The sequence below is a fragment of the Hevea brasiliensis genome, chromosome 17 (genome assembly GCF_030052815.1).
Source record: "Hevea brasiliensis isolate MT/VB/25A 57/8 chromosome 17, ASM3005281v1, whole genome shotgun sequence".
NCBI lineage: Eukaryota > Viridiplantae > Streptophyta > Magnoliopsida > Malpighiales > Euphorbiaceae > Hevea > Hevea brasiliensis.
In genome coordinates, this window is record NC_079509.1 from 35,184,908 (window position 1) to 35,198,608 (window position 13,701).

Genomic DNA, 13,701 nt, shown 5'->3' on the forward strand with positions numbered 1-13,701 from the left:
TTTAAATTCATTAATCACATTATCTATATTAACCACCCTAATCGTTTTTCTAATTTAATATATCATTTCCTATATCATTGTGGTTACTATTCACTTGACCATTTCCCTTCAAAGGTTGACTTTTTAATTCATAATAGATTTGTTAAGCCTAAGTTCACCAAGATACCACATTTTGCATTTTATTTTTGTTGGCATTGATTGCCAAATTCAATTTCTAGCCTCATAGGTTTTATTTTAAATTTTCAGAATTTGAGGTCCAAATTCACTGTTCCATTGGACCTAGCTACAGTAAAAATTTAACAAAACTTTCTTCATGAAAGTTGTTCCTTATTATGTCTTCTTTAATTCTCTTTTTGAATCACTCCATTAGAAATTTTGTAGCTCAAGTTATGGCCATTTCACCATAACTGGCCAGATTGACCTATACCCAGAATTCTGGGCAAATTTGGTTCTGCCAGATTTGGTGTCCTAACTTGGACTAGTAATTTGAATTGGTTAGGTTCAGAATTTGAGTTTCTGTTCTTCATGAAAGTTGTTCCAAATTGTATAAGCTTTCCATTGACATAAAATTCAGGTAATAAGGACCTTTCCACGCCGAGTTATGAGCAAATGAACAAATACTGTTCATTTAGTCACTTTTACCAGGTCCAGAATTGGTTACCCAGAGTTTACCAATTTTTAGGTCATCCTAAGTATGTTTTCTGGGCAAGTTTGCTTCATCAAAGTTGTGTCAAATTGTCTTAGGTTTCATCTATAATTGGTCTCACACCAATTGGAGTAACACAACTCTACTTATGGGCTAAAAACTACACTGGACTCAAGGTCCAGGAAATCCTGCATAAACACAATACTCCTAATACCACCATTCCACATTACTACTAACCTCAAATCACATTCCATGCACTTTAAATAGTCCATAATTGATCTCAACAATAGCAATTTATTAACATATCATCAAATTCCCAATTTCCATTCTAAACCCTAACTTATAACTTTTGTAAATCTCATGCAACACATATACAACATCATCTAACTCAATATACACATCAATTAACATTAATCTACAAGTTTAATTGCAACTAAACCTTCAAAACCCTAACCCTCTCATGGCTACCAAAAATTGATCTTTCAATTCCTCCTCATATTCTTTTAATTCCATAAGATTTCAACTTAGTTTAGCATACTTACAACACTTATAGAAGGGAGAAGACTTGGATAGTGCACTAACCTTAGTGGCATAATTTTCTCTTAGCCCAACTTAGATTTTCCTTCACTTTCTTGGCAACCAATCACCTTAGCAAGGTTAGATGACAAATTTTAGTGAAGAAGGTTATAGGTTTTATGGTGAAATTGGCTAGGAGTGGAGCTTGTTTAAAGCAATAATGGTGGTCTCTCTTTGAAGGTGGGATTCGGCCAACTAGAATGGAAAGAAGAAGAAGCTGATTTTCTTGGCTTTAATTATCTCTATTTTATCTCTTATAATGGATTTGTCTAAATGTGATTGGTGGGAGAGGTTTTAATGACATCATGCATTATGTCATAATTGAATTTTAATTCCTTTTTGTTTTCTTTTTCTTTCTTTTTTCTTTTACTCATTTTTAATTAAATTTTTAGTAATATTTGTTCATATTTTATATCATAATTCTCACTTACTTAAATGGAAAAGTTGGTAAAAAATCATCTCTGAAGGCGAAATGACCAAAATGCCCTCCATTTAGCTTAACGAGCTAAAATTATCTGTGCCAGTTGATAAAATTTTCTAAGCATTTTCTTGGCATTCTAATGTCATCAAAACCTCTATGACTCTTCACTAAACTCCCAAAAATTATTTCACTGGGTTTCCCTTGGGTTTAGGGCTATTAGCTGTTTTTACAGCAACTTCCCGTTAGGTCACCCATCGCTAGGGCATCGGCTCATTTAACTTTGTTATATTTTATTTCTAAAATTTTTTCTTAATTTTTGTTACACTTATTTGAATTATTTATGACTCCTTACTCTAGTCTAAATATAATTCCAGACATTCTAGCTGTCCGAACAGACATTGGTCACTGGAATAGTAGAACGTACGGATTATCTAAAGTAAGGTTGTTACAATTCTTTCCCTCTAACAAAAATTTCATCCTCGAAATTTACCAGGTGTAGGTATCTAAGATAATTCATTTACCTTTCTATTGCTCCCTCTTTCTACTCCTTTTATATATATGGTATTATTTAATCTTTTCAAATCTATCATTATACACTTAGGCATATCATAAAGGAAAGATACTTTACCTCAAATTCACATCTAGAGTATCTTGCTCCTCTCCAGCTTGGATGACATTTGCAAGTGGTGTTACTGTTGCACCTGGTCCTTCCACGATCTTTGTTTGGGTCCGTGGTAAATTTCTCTTAGGACAATCTTTCAGACGATGGTCCATGGCCCCACATCTATAACAGGCTCCTGTTAATCCCCTACATTCACCTTTATGCCACTTGTTACAATGGCCACATTTTCTTGCTAGTCCTTGTGCACTCACTACTAGTGTCTCGGGTTGACCTCTTCTGGGTATAGGCCTGGGTCTAGGTGTAACACCCCTAAGTTCGATAGTGCGTTATGCTGCTCCGGTGACCAGTGTTGTCCGGACAGCTAGGATGCCTAGAACTACACTTCAATATGAGTGAGGAGACATAAAATAATGAAATACAAGAAAAGAAAATACAAGAAAAACAAAGGAAAAATAATAACAAAGAAATGTAACCAAGTTAAGCGAGCCGGGAACCCTAGCGATGGGGGACCGCATCGGGAAGTCACGGCGTGGATCGTTGACTAGCCCTGTGTCACACCTTACCCCTCTGTAAGGCATAACATGATCCCGTAGAATACCTAATGAACTACCGAACTTCACCTACCGATAACTCATTAAGTACCCTACAAGGGATTTTAAAATAATTTTCTTATCTTTGACAAGTGGTGAGCATTTCTAATAAGTATTTAAAACATTTAGTTGAAATTAAAACTAATTAATATTTTTGGCCATTTTAGTTTTTCGCAAATCTTATAAAAATTTTGACAGAATTTCCTCTGCATTTTGAGAAAACCGTTCTTCAAATACCTGAAATAAAAGCACTTCCAATAATTATCTAACCACTGCTTCAAATTCATACTCAATCTCAACCAATTTCTCAAAATTCACAAGTTCAAAAATTCTCAAAATACTGTCCATCAATATCATTTATTCATATTCCATTCAAGATAAACAATTTATATATTCATCATACTAAAATTTACATTCAAAAAGTCCAAATTAAAATTTATTACAACTTTTATACAAACTTTGTACAAGCTGCTCAAGACCCATGTACATGTCCATACATTTATGTGCAATATATACATCAAAAGAAATATTTACAGTTAGGGTATAAATTATACCCGAAGACTTCAAGCTGATGACTTCACACACCACAAGAAATACCACGCTGCTCCTCTAGTCTCTCAGATTCATGACAAAGAATAAAAGCTATCGCTGAGTACTAGGACTCAGTGGTGCACAATATACTAAAATAATCTTTATGCAAAACTTAAAGCACATTCATTCAAAAATTTGACTAAACATGAAAATTAAATACAATCATGCATTGTAAGATTTTACATGTAAACCAAGTTTATTTCAAAGTATCAAAACACATTTCATAAAACTCACAGTTAGATCATGCCATTCGAAACAAATAGAATCTCAATAGCCAGAGGCTAAAGAGAAATCATATCACAGGCTAGCTAGCTCAAATATATGGATATCCATTCACATCCTCTTCTACTGGCACACCTCAACACTTCTCCAGAGAAGGAATCAAAATTCGAAACTAATTACCCCCATTAGTCGTGCTAGTGAGGTGTTCAAATATATGGTCATGACACTGTGGTTTCAAAACTTATCTTAACAATTTGCTAAACATTGTCATTTCAAATATACACAATAACTTTCACAATTTAAATCAAACATCATAAAAATGCTATAATCCAATATTTCACATTATTCAAAACATTATGCAAAAGATGATTATAAAAGTATATGTTGTGCACAAACCTCAAACGAGTCGCCTGTTGGCCTTGACTCGACTCCTCGGGTTCTGTCCCGGTATTCTTTTCCACTGAAACACGAAATTTTCCAATGTTTCAGTACTAAGACTTAAAATAAATCCAAAATAAACTTAACTTCACATTTACCTAGCTCTAACGTGTTAAATTCGACGTTCTCGAAATTTTGTGTTTCGGGTTACTATTCACTGCACTATTCAAGTCAAATTATTGACTTTCTAAGGCTTAATGGTTATGAGAACTCCAACTTCACCCACATACCACATTATGGTCACCAAACTTGTTGGTTTTGGTCATTTGTTTAAAGCTTAGGTCATTTTGGCAAATTTGCCAATTTTCGGTTTTGGTTCTCCGAAGTTGCACTGTTCCATTGGTCGATCTACTGTTGGAATTTGATAAAACTTCCTTCATAGAAAATGTTCCTTATTGTCTTAAGTGTATTCTCATTTTTGGATCACCTCAATCGGAGTTTTGTAGCTCAAGTTATGGCCAAAATAAGTTTACTGTTCACGTGTACTGTTCATACTGAGATTTTGGTGCTGGTAGATTTTTGGTCCAACTTTGGTTAATAATTTGATCAAGTTAAGTTCATAATTTGGTCTCACTTTCTTCATATGAAATGTTTTACTATGTCTTAGGTTTCCATCGGTTCAAGAATCGCCTAAATCCGAGTTTTCTAGAGAGAGTTATAGCCATCCAAACATTGCTGCTCAATGAAAATTCTGCAGAATCTCAGTACAGTAATTTAATTTTGCTCAATGATTTTGAAAGGGTTAATGGCCTAATTTGGGTTGGTGTTATTCATGAAAGTTTTAGATCTATATGCCCTCTAACTCCTGGCCAAATTTCAGGTCAATTTGACCTGTCTAACTCGAGTTATGACCAAATGAACAGTTACTGTTCATTTGGTCAGTTTAGTGCAGTGGCAGCCTGCAATCAATCCACTTTGGTCAATTGTTTCACCAAGTTTTGGTCAGTTTTTGGCCATGGTTCCTTAATGAAAATTGTGCTTTTTTATGTCTATTTTCATCTCCAATTGGTGGCATATCAATTGGACTTGTAAAATTTGAGTTTTGGTCCTTCAAAGTGGGTTTGGTCATACTTAAATCAGAATGACCATTGACCTACGAATTTGATTTTTATTCCAACAATTCCCACACAACTTATTTGGTCATAATTGACCATTATTTCATTTCACAATAGGTTAAACATGCCATTTATGTATTTCTCCAATTTTTGGTTCATAAACCCTAGCATTGAAAACCCTAACTCATCATTTTCATGCCTTTAACTAGTTCTAATGGTTTAAATGTTAATCATTTAACTATGTAAAGTTTCTAAACTCATTCAATTGCATCATATTCATGCAAACCATACTCCTCCCAACCAGGCCAAATTTCAGCAATGGTCATTCTCCCATGTTTGTTTCATTTAATCAAGTTCTAAGCTCACTTTCAACCATCACATGTGCATTTGAATGGATAAATGAAGAGTTTAGCATACTAACCTTTGTGTAGCAATTTTCTTCCTCCTTTCCTTCAAATTTTCCTTCTTTCTTTCTTGCTCAATCCTCTTCTCAAGTTGCCTAGATAAGCTTTAACTATGGTGGCTAATTTTTCTATGGTGGAATTAGGGATTTGATCAAGCTCAAAATGAGCTTTAATGGAGGTTTTGGGTGAGGGAGAGGGTGAGGGAGAGAGAATCACGTTTTTGATGAAGAAGATGACTTTATTATTTTTTTTTCTTTTCTTTTCTTTTCTTTTATGTCTTAGGAAGACCAAAATTCCCAAATTAATAAAATAAATCAATTAAGCCTTTATGACATCATGCATGATGTCATCACTTTGACTTTTCCATCTTCTTTCTTTTTTTTTTTTCTATTAGTTCTTTAATTTAATTCTCAATTCCGAAATTTTCTTTTCTCCAATTTTATTCGACAGTTAGGTCAGGAGTCAGCTCTCGGGGTCAATTGACCAAATCGCCCCTCGCCGGTTCATCCCGGTTTGCAAATAATCCAATATTTCTTCCGGCTCCCTGACCTAATTATTTGACTGACTTAACAGTTCTTTTTCGTGATTTTCTCTTTTCCACTGTGTCCATAAGGGTCCTGAGGACCGCAGCGTCACTTTTTACGGTTCGAAATTTGAGTTTAAAACGACTTCGCAGTCGTTCCCGAGGAGGTCACTCATCGCTGTGACTCTCGGCTCGTTTAACCTCTTATGTTCCGTTTTTCTTATTTATAGTTAACTAATTAAACATTACTAATTATTTGTGTTTATGGCTTCTCAAATTGTCTTAAGTGTGGCCCTAATCCCATTAATTGTCCGGACCGACACCGGTCACCGGAACAGTGAAATATACCAGGCTATGCAACGGGGGTGTTACACCCTGGACTGCGAGGAACCCTGGAAAACATTTTTAGGACTTAAATAGACCCTTATAGAAGAATAAATATCATTAGAATGATCAAAGAAAAATTAAATAATTAGTATAAAGAAAAGTGAGAAATCGAAAAACAGACAAAACCCGGTGTTACCGAAAAATCGGGAATGCAACCCGAACAGGGGTATTATGGTCATTTGACATCCCGAATTGTCTTTTGACCTAAATGTCTACTAAAAATAAATAATATTACACTTAGAAAATAAAATGAAAAATTAAATTGAGGGTACCTAATACAAATAGCCAAAATGGAGTGAAAAATGTGTAAATAACACATGTAAGCTTATTATATAGTTAAATTAGTGTGAGTGGGCCACTAATGATTTAATTAAACAATAAAATGTGCTGATGTAAGTCCACTATACCCAGCAGAAACTTCATCTTCCCCATTTTCCCAACCTAGCCGAATTGAAGAGAAAGAAAATCTCCATGGGGGTTTTGCATGAGCTCTCTTAACTCCTCCATTTTAACTCCAATCACTTAGGGTTCTTCATTAAAGTTTGTCTACACATCATAAGGAAGAACTTGATACCAAAATCAAGAAGTTTAATCAAGGTTTAACAAGTTCCAACCATAAGGTAAGTTAGCATTTTTGAAGATAGCTTTGTTAAACTTTGTGTTCATGTTATGGGTGTTGGTTTTGTGAAGAAAATTTTTAAGTTTGAAGAGTTATTGAGATGTTCATTTTGGACAGCCATGGAGTTATGTATTTGATGAAATATTTGTGCATATATTTGATGAGAAATGATGTTGGTTATGGTGATTTAATATCCTAGTAAATTACTTCATATGTATATGGTGATTTTTGCACTTGGATGGAAATTGATGAATTGTAGGACACTTTGGTATTGAGAAACATTTTCGGCAGCCTTGGGACACTTGGATAAATGTGTGTGTTCATGAAGGTGTTGGCAGAATATTGACATAGAAGGTTGATGGACATGTATATAGATTGATTGTGTAAAGTGTATGTAAGAACTAGTAAGGTTTAGGTGTGTATGTGATTGTATTTAGACTTTGTAAATGTAAATTTTAATTGGTGTATTAAGGATGTTTGTAATCTGCCAAAGTGATGTTAATGTAAGGTGGAATATGGTTTTGGTAATGAACCAAAAAAGAATTGGTAAGGGAAGTGGACATATAGTAATATAAGTGTGTAATTGATGTATGTTAAGTAAGGTAGTTAAGGGCAGTATGTATTTTAGTCTATACCTTTACATGTGTAACCTCAATTGGTATGAGACCAATTGGAGGTAAAACTAGGCACAAAATGTGCCAACTTTCATTGAGAAAGCATACCAAAATTCTGCTTGCAAGGTGATATGAAAAATGACCAATTCGGATTAGGTGCAATTGAGACCTGAAAATTGACCAATTGGGCAGCAGTTAGTGTTTAGGCCATAACTCACTCAAAACAGGTCCAATTGACCTGAACTTTTAACCATGAATAGTTAAGACCCATACCTACAAGTCTTATGAAGACACCAAAGCCCAGAAATGACCAGAAGTAAGTCAAAAAGCTTGCACAAGTTAGGGTCCAAAAACTGGCTGAACCAAAGTTGACCAAATTGACCTAAAATTGACCTAATTTGATGCCATTTGACCAGCAATAGTATAATGACCATAACTTGGTCTACTTAACTCGGATTGACCTAAAATTTTGCCCCGCGTTCCATAAGACATAGATCTACAAGTTTTTAGTTTTGACCGAAACCCGAAATGTGACACCCCTTACCCCTCTACAGTGTAGCCGAGCAAGTTATGCTACTCAGTGTGTCGGAACATCAATTCATGTTTTAATTTCAATTTATCCCTTTTTATTTATTTATTTACAATTTTTGAAAAAAATCTATATTTACCGCAAATTTTATAGAAAATCCGGCAGAGTGCCGGCTATATTTTGGAAAACAGTTCTTCTGCACCTGTTTAAAAACACTCCCAATATAATTACAATCTCAATCTCAATCATTTCTCAAATCAATTCAGTATTCCAAAATTTACATTCAACTCATATTCACCAAGTTCAATGAGAAATACTCATATTTAATTCTGAACACAGTTCATAGATAATTACAGCAAAAATATAAGTACATGAGTTTATAATGTACATAACAAAAGTTTACAAAATACAAAATAACAAAATATCAAAATATCCCAGATGGCCTAATGTCCTACCAAATGCACTGCAATGTGAGGTGACTCTGAACTCTGAGTGCAGATATGATGGCTCACCCAGTATGCGGTCTGCTGGACTCCCCAGCTAAATCTCCAGTACCTGCGCGTGGCAAAAGCGACGCGCTAAGCAATTCTGCTTAGTGGTGACAATATAAAATAGAATAAAATAAAATATAATAAAATATGCAGAATGTAGGTTTACATTTTTGGGTGGACTAAATTTCAAATATTTATTGCAATATTATTCGATTAAAGTTGAGTAAGATTTATTAACACTGCCCGAGTAACCTATACTAGTTGACTGGACTGGATAAACGGGTAAACTGGCACAGGGTACTAAGTACCTCGGACCATCACACCATCGGTCACATTGTGTCTCCCGGTGTGCAACAGAACAGCTAATAAGCTGTAATAATTATCGGGGGTTAAACCCAAGTATAACAACTCACTATCATAGCCAAAGGCTATTATGTTACAGAATGGCATGGGATGCCATGAAATACAGAACGGCATGAAGCCATATGCAGTACTGCTAACAGAACCCTATTGGCATGCCAACCTATCCAAACCAATCACATTAGGACTACTAGGGCATTTAACACTTTTAATTTGTGTAATTCTTTGAAATTGAAATTTTAATGATTACTATTCATTTCATTAGTCAACCAAAATGTTGAATTTTGCATTGACAATAGGTAAATTAGGTTAAATATCATCAACATACCACATTTTACATTTTAAACTTGTTGGTATTGGTTGCCAACACCATCTCTAAGCTTAATGATAATTAGACAAAATTTTCAGTTTTCATGCTTTAACTTTACTGTTCCATTAGTCACCTTTGCAGTGGTATTTTGGAAAAGTGATCAACATGAAAGTTGTTCCTTATTTTATCTAGATGAATTTCGTTTTTTGAATCACTCCATTTGGAGTTTTGTAGCTCAAGTTATGGCCTAAACACCATAACTGGCCGGATTGGGCAGATTCCAAAATTCTGGGCAAAACTGATTCTGCCAGATTTGGTGTCTCAAGTTTGGTTGGCAATTTGACTAGGTTATGATCATAATTTGGGTCAGGTTTCTTCATGAAAGTTGTTGGTCTATATGTCACCTTGTTGCTGGTAAAATTTCAGGTCAATTAGACCTTTCTACACTGAGTTATGGCCAAATGACCAAACACTGTTCATTTGGTCATTTTGCCCAGGCAGAGTGCAGGTCACCCGAATTAGGGCAAGCTTTTGGTCAAGTTGGTTTGGTTTTCTGGGCATGGTTTCTTCATCAAAGTTGTGCCATTATGTGTCTAGTTTTATGTCCAATTGGCCAAACACCAATTGAACCTCTACAATTCAAGTTATGGCTGTCCAAACAGGCTGGACTCACAGCCACACCTGCAGGTCACCCAAGGCAGCCACTCCAACCTCAAATCCCACAACCCAATTCACTTCATTTCTGGTTCAAACCAAACCAAATGGTCACTAATTGACCATTAAAACCTACTTCTATCATCACAAGATCAAAGTCTCATTTTCCCACTCCAAACCCTAACTCAACATTATCAAACATGCATTTTCACTTTATTTCTTCAATCTACTTAGCAAATACACATTGTGGGCAGCCCCAATACCCTTTTAACTTCATTAAACTCAACACCATCAAACCCTAACCATGGCTGCCAAAAATAAGGGATGGCATACCAATGTCTTTCATCAAGTTTCTTTGTCATTTAATCACCAATATAATGCTTAAACATGGAATTGAATTTAAATTTAAGGTTTTGGTCACTAACCTCTTTTAGCTCAAATCCAAGCCAACCAAAACTTTATTTTTTCTTCAAGATTTTGCTGCCCAAAGCTTCCTCAAGGTGTGAGGTGAATTTTTTGTGAAGACAACTAGGGCTTTTATGGTGTGGAAGCTAGGGAAAATCAAGCTTGAAAAAGCTTGTCCATGGAGGTTAGGGAATATTGGTTTACGTAATGGAAGAATCTGAAAGGGAAATGTGATTTCTTTCTCTCATTTTTCAGCCCATTTTGTCTTTTTAAACATATTTATGCCATGTGTCAACACTTGAGTGGGTGAAGGCACACTAATGACATCATGTGATGTCATAAATTTCCATTTAATTCATTTTTTTTCTTTTCTTTTCTACTCATTTTTAATTCAACTTTTAGTAATATTTATTCACATTTTATGTCATAATAATTATTTACTTAACTGGACAAGTCGGCCAAAAATCACCTCTGAAGGCGAAATGACCAAAATGCCCTCCGTTTGGCTTAACGGGCCAAAATTGTCTGTACCGATTGAAAAATTTTTCTAAGTATTTTCTTGGCATTCTAATGCCATAAGAACCTCAATAACCCTTCTCTGGAGTCCCAAAAATTATTTTATAATTTTTCCCCCGGGTCTAGGGCTTCTAGTTGTGAGAACCGCAACTTCTCACTAGGTTACCCATCGCTAGGGCACCGGCTCATTTAACTTGGTTGTATTTTATTTTTAAAATTTTTGCTAAATTTTTCTTATTAATATTTGAGTTAATTATAGTCCCTCACTTTAGTTTAAATATTTTTCCATGCATTCTAGCTGTCCGGACCGACACCGATCACCGGAACAGTAGACTGTACGGACTAGCTAAAGTGAGGATGTTACAACTCTTCCCCTCTAATAAAAATTTCGTCCTCGAAATTTACCTGATGCAAACAGTTGAGGGAACTGTTGCCTCATCATCTCTTCACTTTCCCAAGTTGCCTCCTCGGTGTTGTGGTGCTTCCAAAGCACTTTCACCAGTGGAATCTGCTTATGCCTCAACTCTTTTACTTCCCGAGCCAGGATTCGTATGGGTTCCTCTTCATATGTCAAATCCGGTTGTACTTCAATTTCTTCCATGGAGATGACATGTGAAGGATCTGAGCGGTATCGTCTTAGCATAGACACGTGGAACACATTGTGGATCTTATCCAGCTCTGGTGGTAAAGCTAGCCTGTAGGCTACTGGTCCCACACGTTCAATGACTTCATATGGGCCAATAAACCTAGGGCTCAACTTACCTTTTCTTCCGAACCTCAATATTTTCTTCCATGGTGAGACTTTGAGAAACACTTTATCACCAACGGTATACTCTATCTCTTTTCTCTTCAGATCGGCATAAGACTTCTGTCTATCGGAGGCAATCTTCAGGTTAGCTTTGATTATTTTCACTTTTTCCTCAGTCTGTTTCACCAGGTCTGGCCCTACCAGCTTATCTTCGCCCAATTCAGTCCAGCACACTGGAGTTCTACATTTCCTCCCATACAGTGCTTCATACGGGGCCATTTGGATGCTAGCTTGATAGCTATTGTTGTATGCAAATTCTGCCAGTGGAAGATATCTATCCCAACTTCTCTCACTCAATGACACAACTCCTCAGCATATCCTCAAGGACCTGGATTACTCTTTCTGATTGCCCATCCGTCTGAGGATAGAAAGCTGTGCTGAAATGGAGTTGTGTACCCAAGGATTCATGCAAATTCTTCCAGAATCTTGATGTAAACCTTGGGTCTCGATCAGATATGATAGAAAGTGGGATTCCATGCAGCCTAACTATCTCACTGATATACAATTCTGCTAGCTTCTCTAGTGAGTAGTCATCCCTAATCGGCAGAAATGTGCCGACTTCAATCTGTCCACTATCACCCACACTGCATCATGCTTCCTTTGGGTGAGAGGTAGACCACTAACAAAATCCATAGTGACCCGGTCCCATTTCCATTCAGGTATGTTTATAGGCTGTAACAAACCCGATGGAACTTGATGTTCTGCCTTAACTTGCTGACATGTCAAGCATTTAGTCACATAGTCACTATATCCTCTTCATACTGTGCCACCAATAATGAGGCTTCAAATCATTATACATTTTTGTGCTCCCCGGGTGCATAGCATAAACACTAGTGTGTGCTTCATTCAGAATATTAGTCCTCGTTTCCCCATCATCTGGTACACACACTCTCCCTCTGTAGTATAAACATCCATCTGCTTTCACCTCATATTCAGTTTCCTTCCCCTCAGGAATTTTAGCCATAATGGCCATTAGTTTTTCATCTGCCTTCTGCCCATCTTGTATCTGCTGTAGCAGAGTTGGCCTCACTTGCAACTCAGCCAAAATAGCTCCATCTTGAGCTAAGGACAGACAGGCATTTAGTGATCTTAAAGCTGTGATGGACTTCCTACTCGAAGTATCAGCTACTACATTTGCCTTCCCAGGATGATAATCTATCACACAATCATAGTCCTTCAGGAACTCAATCCATCGCCTTTGTCTAAGGTTGAGCTCCTTCTGGGTTGGCAAATATTTTAGACTCTTGTGGTCTGTATAAATGTAGCATTTTTCACCATATAAATAATGCCTCCATATCTTCAGTGCGAAGATGATTGCTGCTAATTCCAGGTCATGAGTAGGGTAGTTCTGTTCATGTGGCCTTAACTGCCTGGAAGCATAGGCAACCACTTTCCCTTCTTGCATCAATACACACCCTAGCCCATTATGCGAGGCATCACTATAGACCACAAAGTCTTTTCCTGACACTGGCTGTGTTAACACTGGTGCTTCTGTCAACATAGCCTTCAACCTCTCAAAACTGGCTTGGCACTTGTCGTTCCAGCTAAATTTCACATTCTTATGCAACAACTTGGTCATTGGAGCAGTTATGAGAGAGAACCCCTTCACAAATCGTCTGTAGTATCCAGCTAGCCCCAAGAAACTTCTGACCTCAGTTGTATTTCTAGGAGGCTTCCATTCCATCACTGCTTCTATCTTTTTGGGATCTACTCTAATCCCCTCAGCTGACACTATGTGTCCAAGAAAGGAGATCTCACTCATCCAAAAATCACACTTGGACAACTTAGCATCTGACTTCTTTTCTCGCAGGTTTGCAGAACAATCCTCAAATGTTCATCATGTTCTTCCCTGGTCTTGGAATACACCAGAATATCATCAATAAAGACCACTACAAACCGATCTAAGTATGGATGGAAGAT

At 36.4% G+C, this 13,701-nt stretch overlaps 1 protein-coding gene across 1 annotated transcript; it reads right to left on the bottom strand.

Moving 5' to 3' along the window:
- Positions 1-8,461: 8,461 nt before the first annotated feature.
- Positions 8,462-12,059, bottom strand: LOC131175596 (uncharacterized). Its single transcript, XM_058140247.1, has 2 exons — positions 11,379-12,059; positions 8,462-8,792 (listed from the first exon to the last, which is right to left on the bottom strand). The coding sequence occupies exons 1-2, from the start codon at positions 11,998-12,000 to the stop codon at positions 8,746-8,748; spliced, it is 669 nt and encodes a 222-aa protein (XP_057996230.1). The 5' UTR covers positions 12,001-12,059; the 3' UTR covers positions 8,462-8,745.
- Between the last annotated feature and the right edge of the window lie 1,642 nt (positions 12,060-13,701).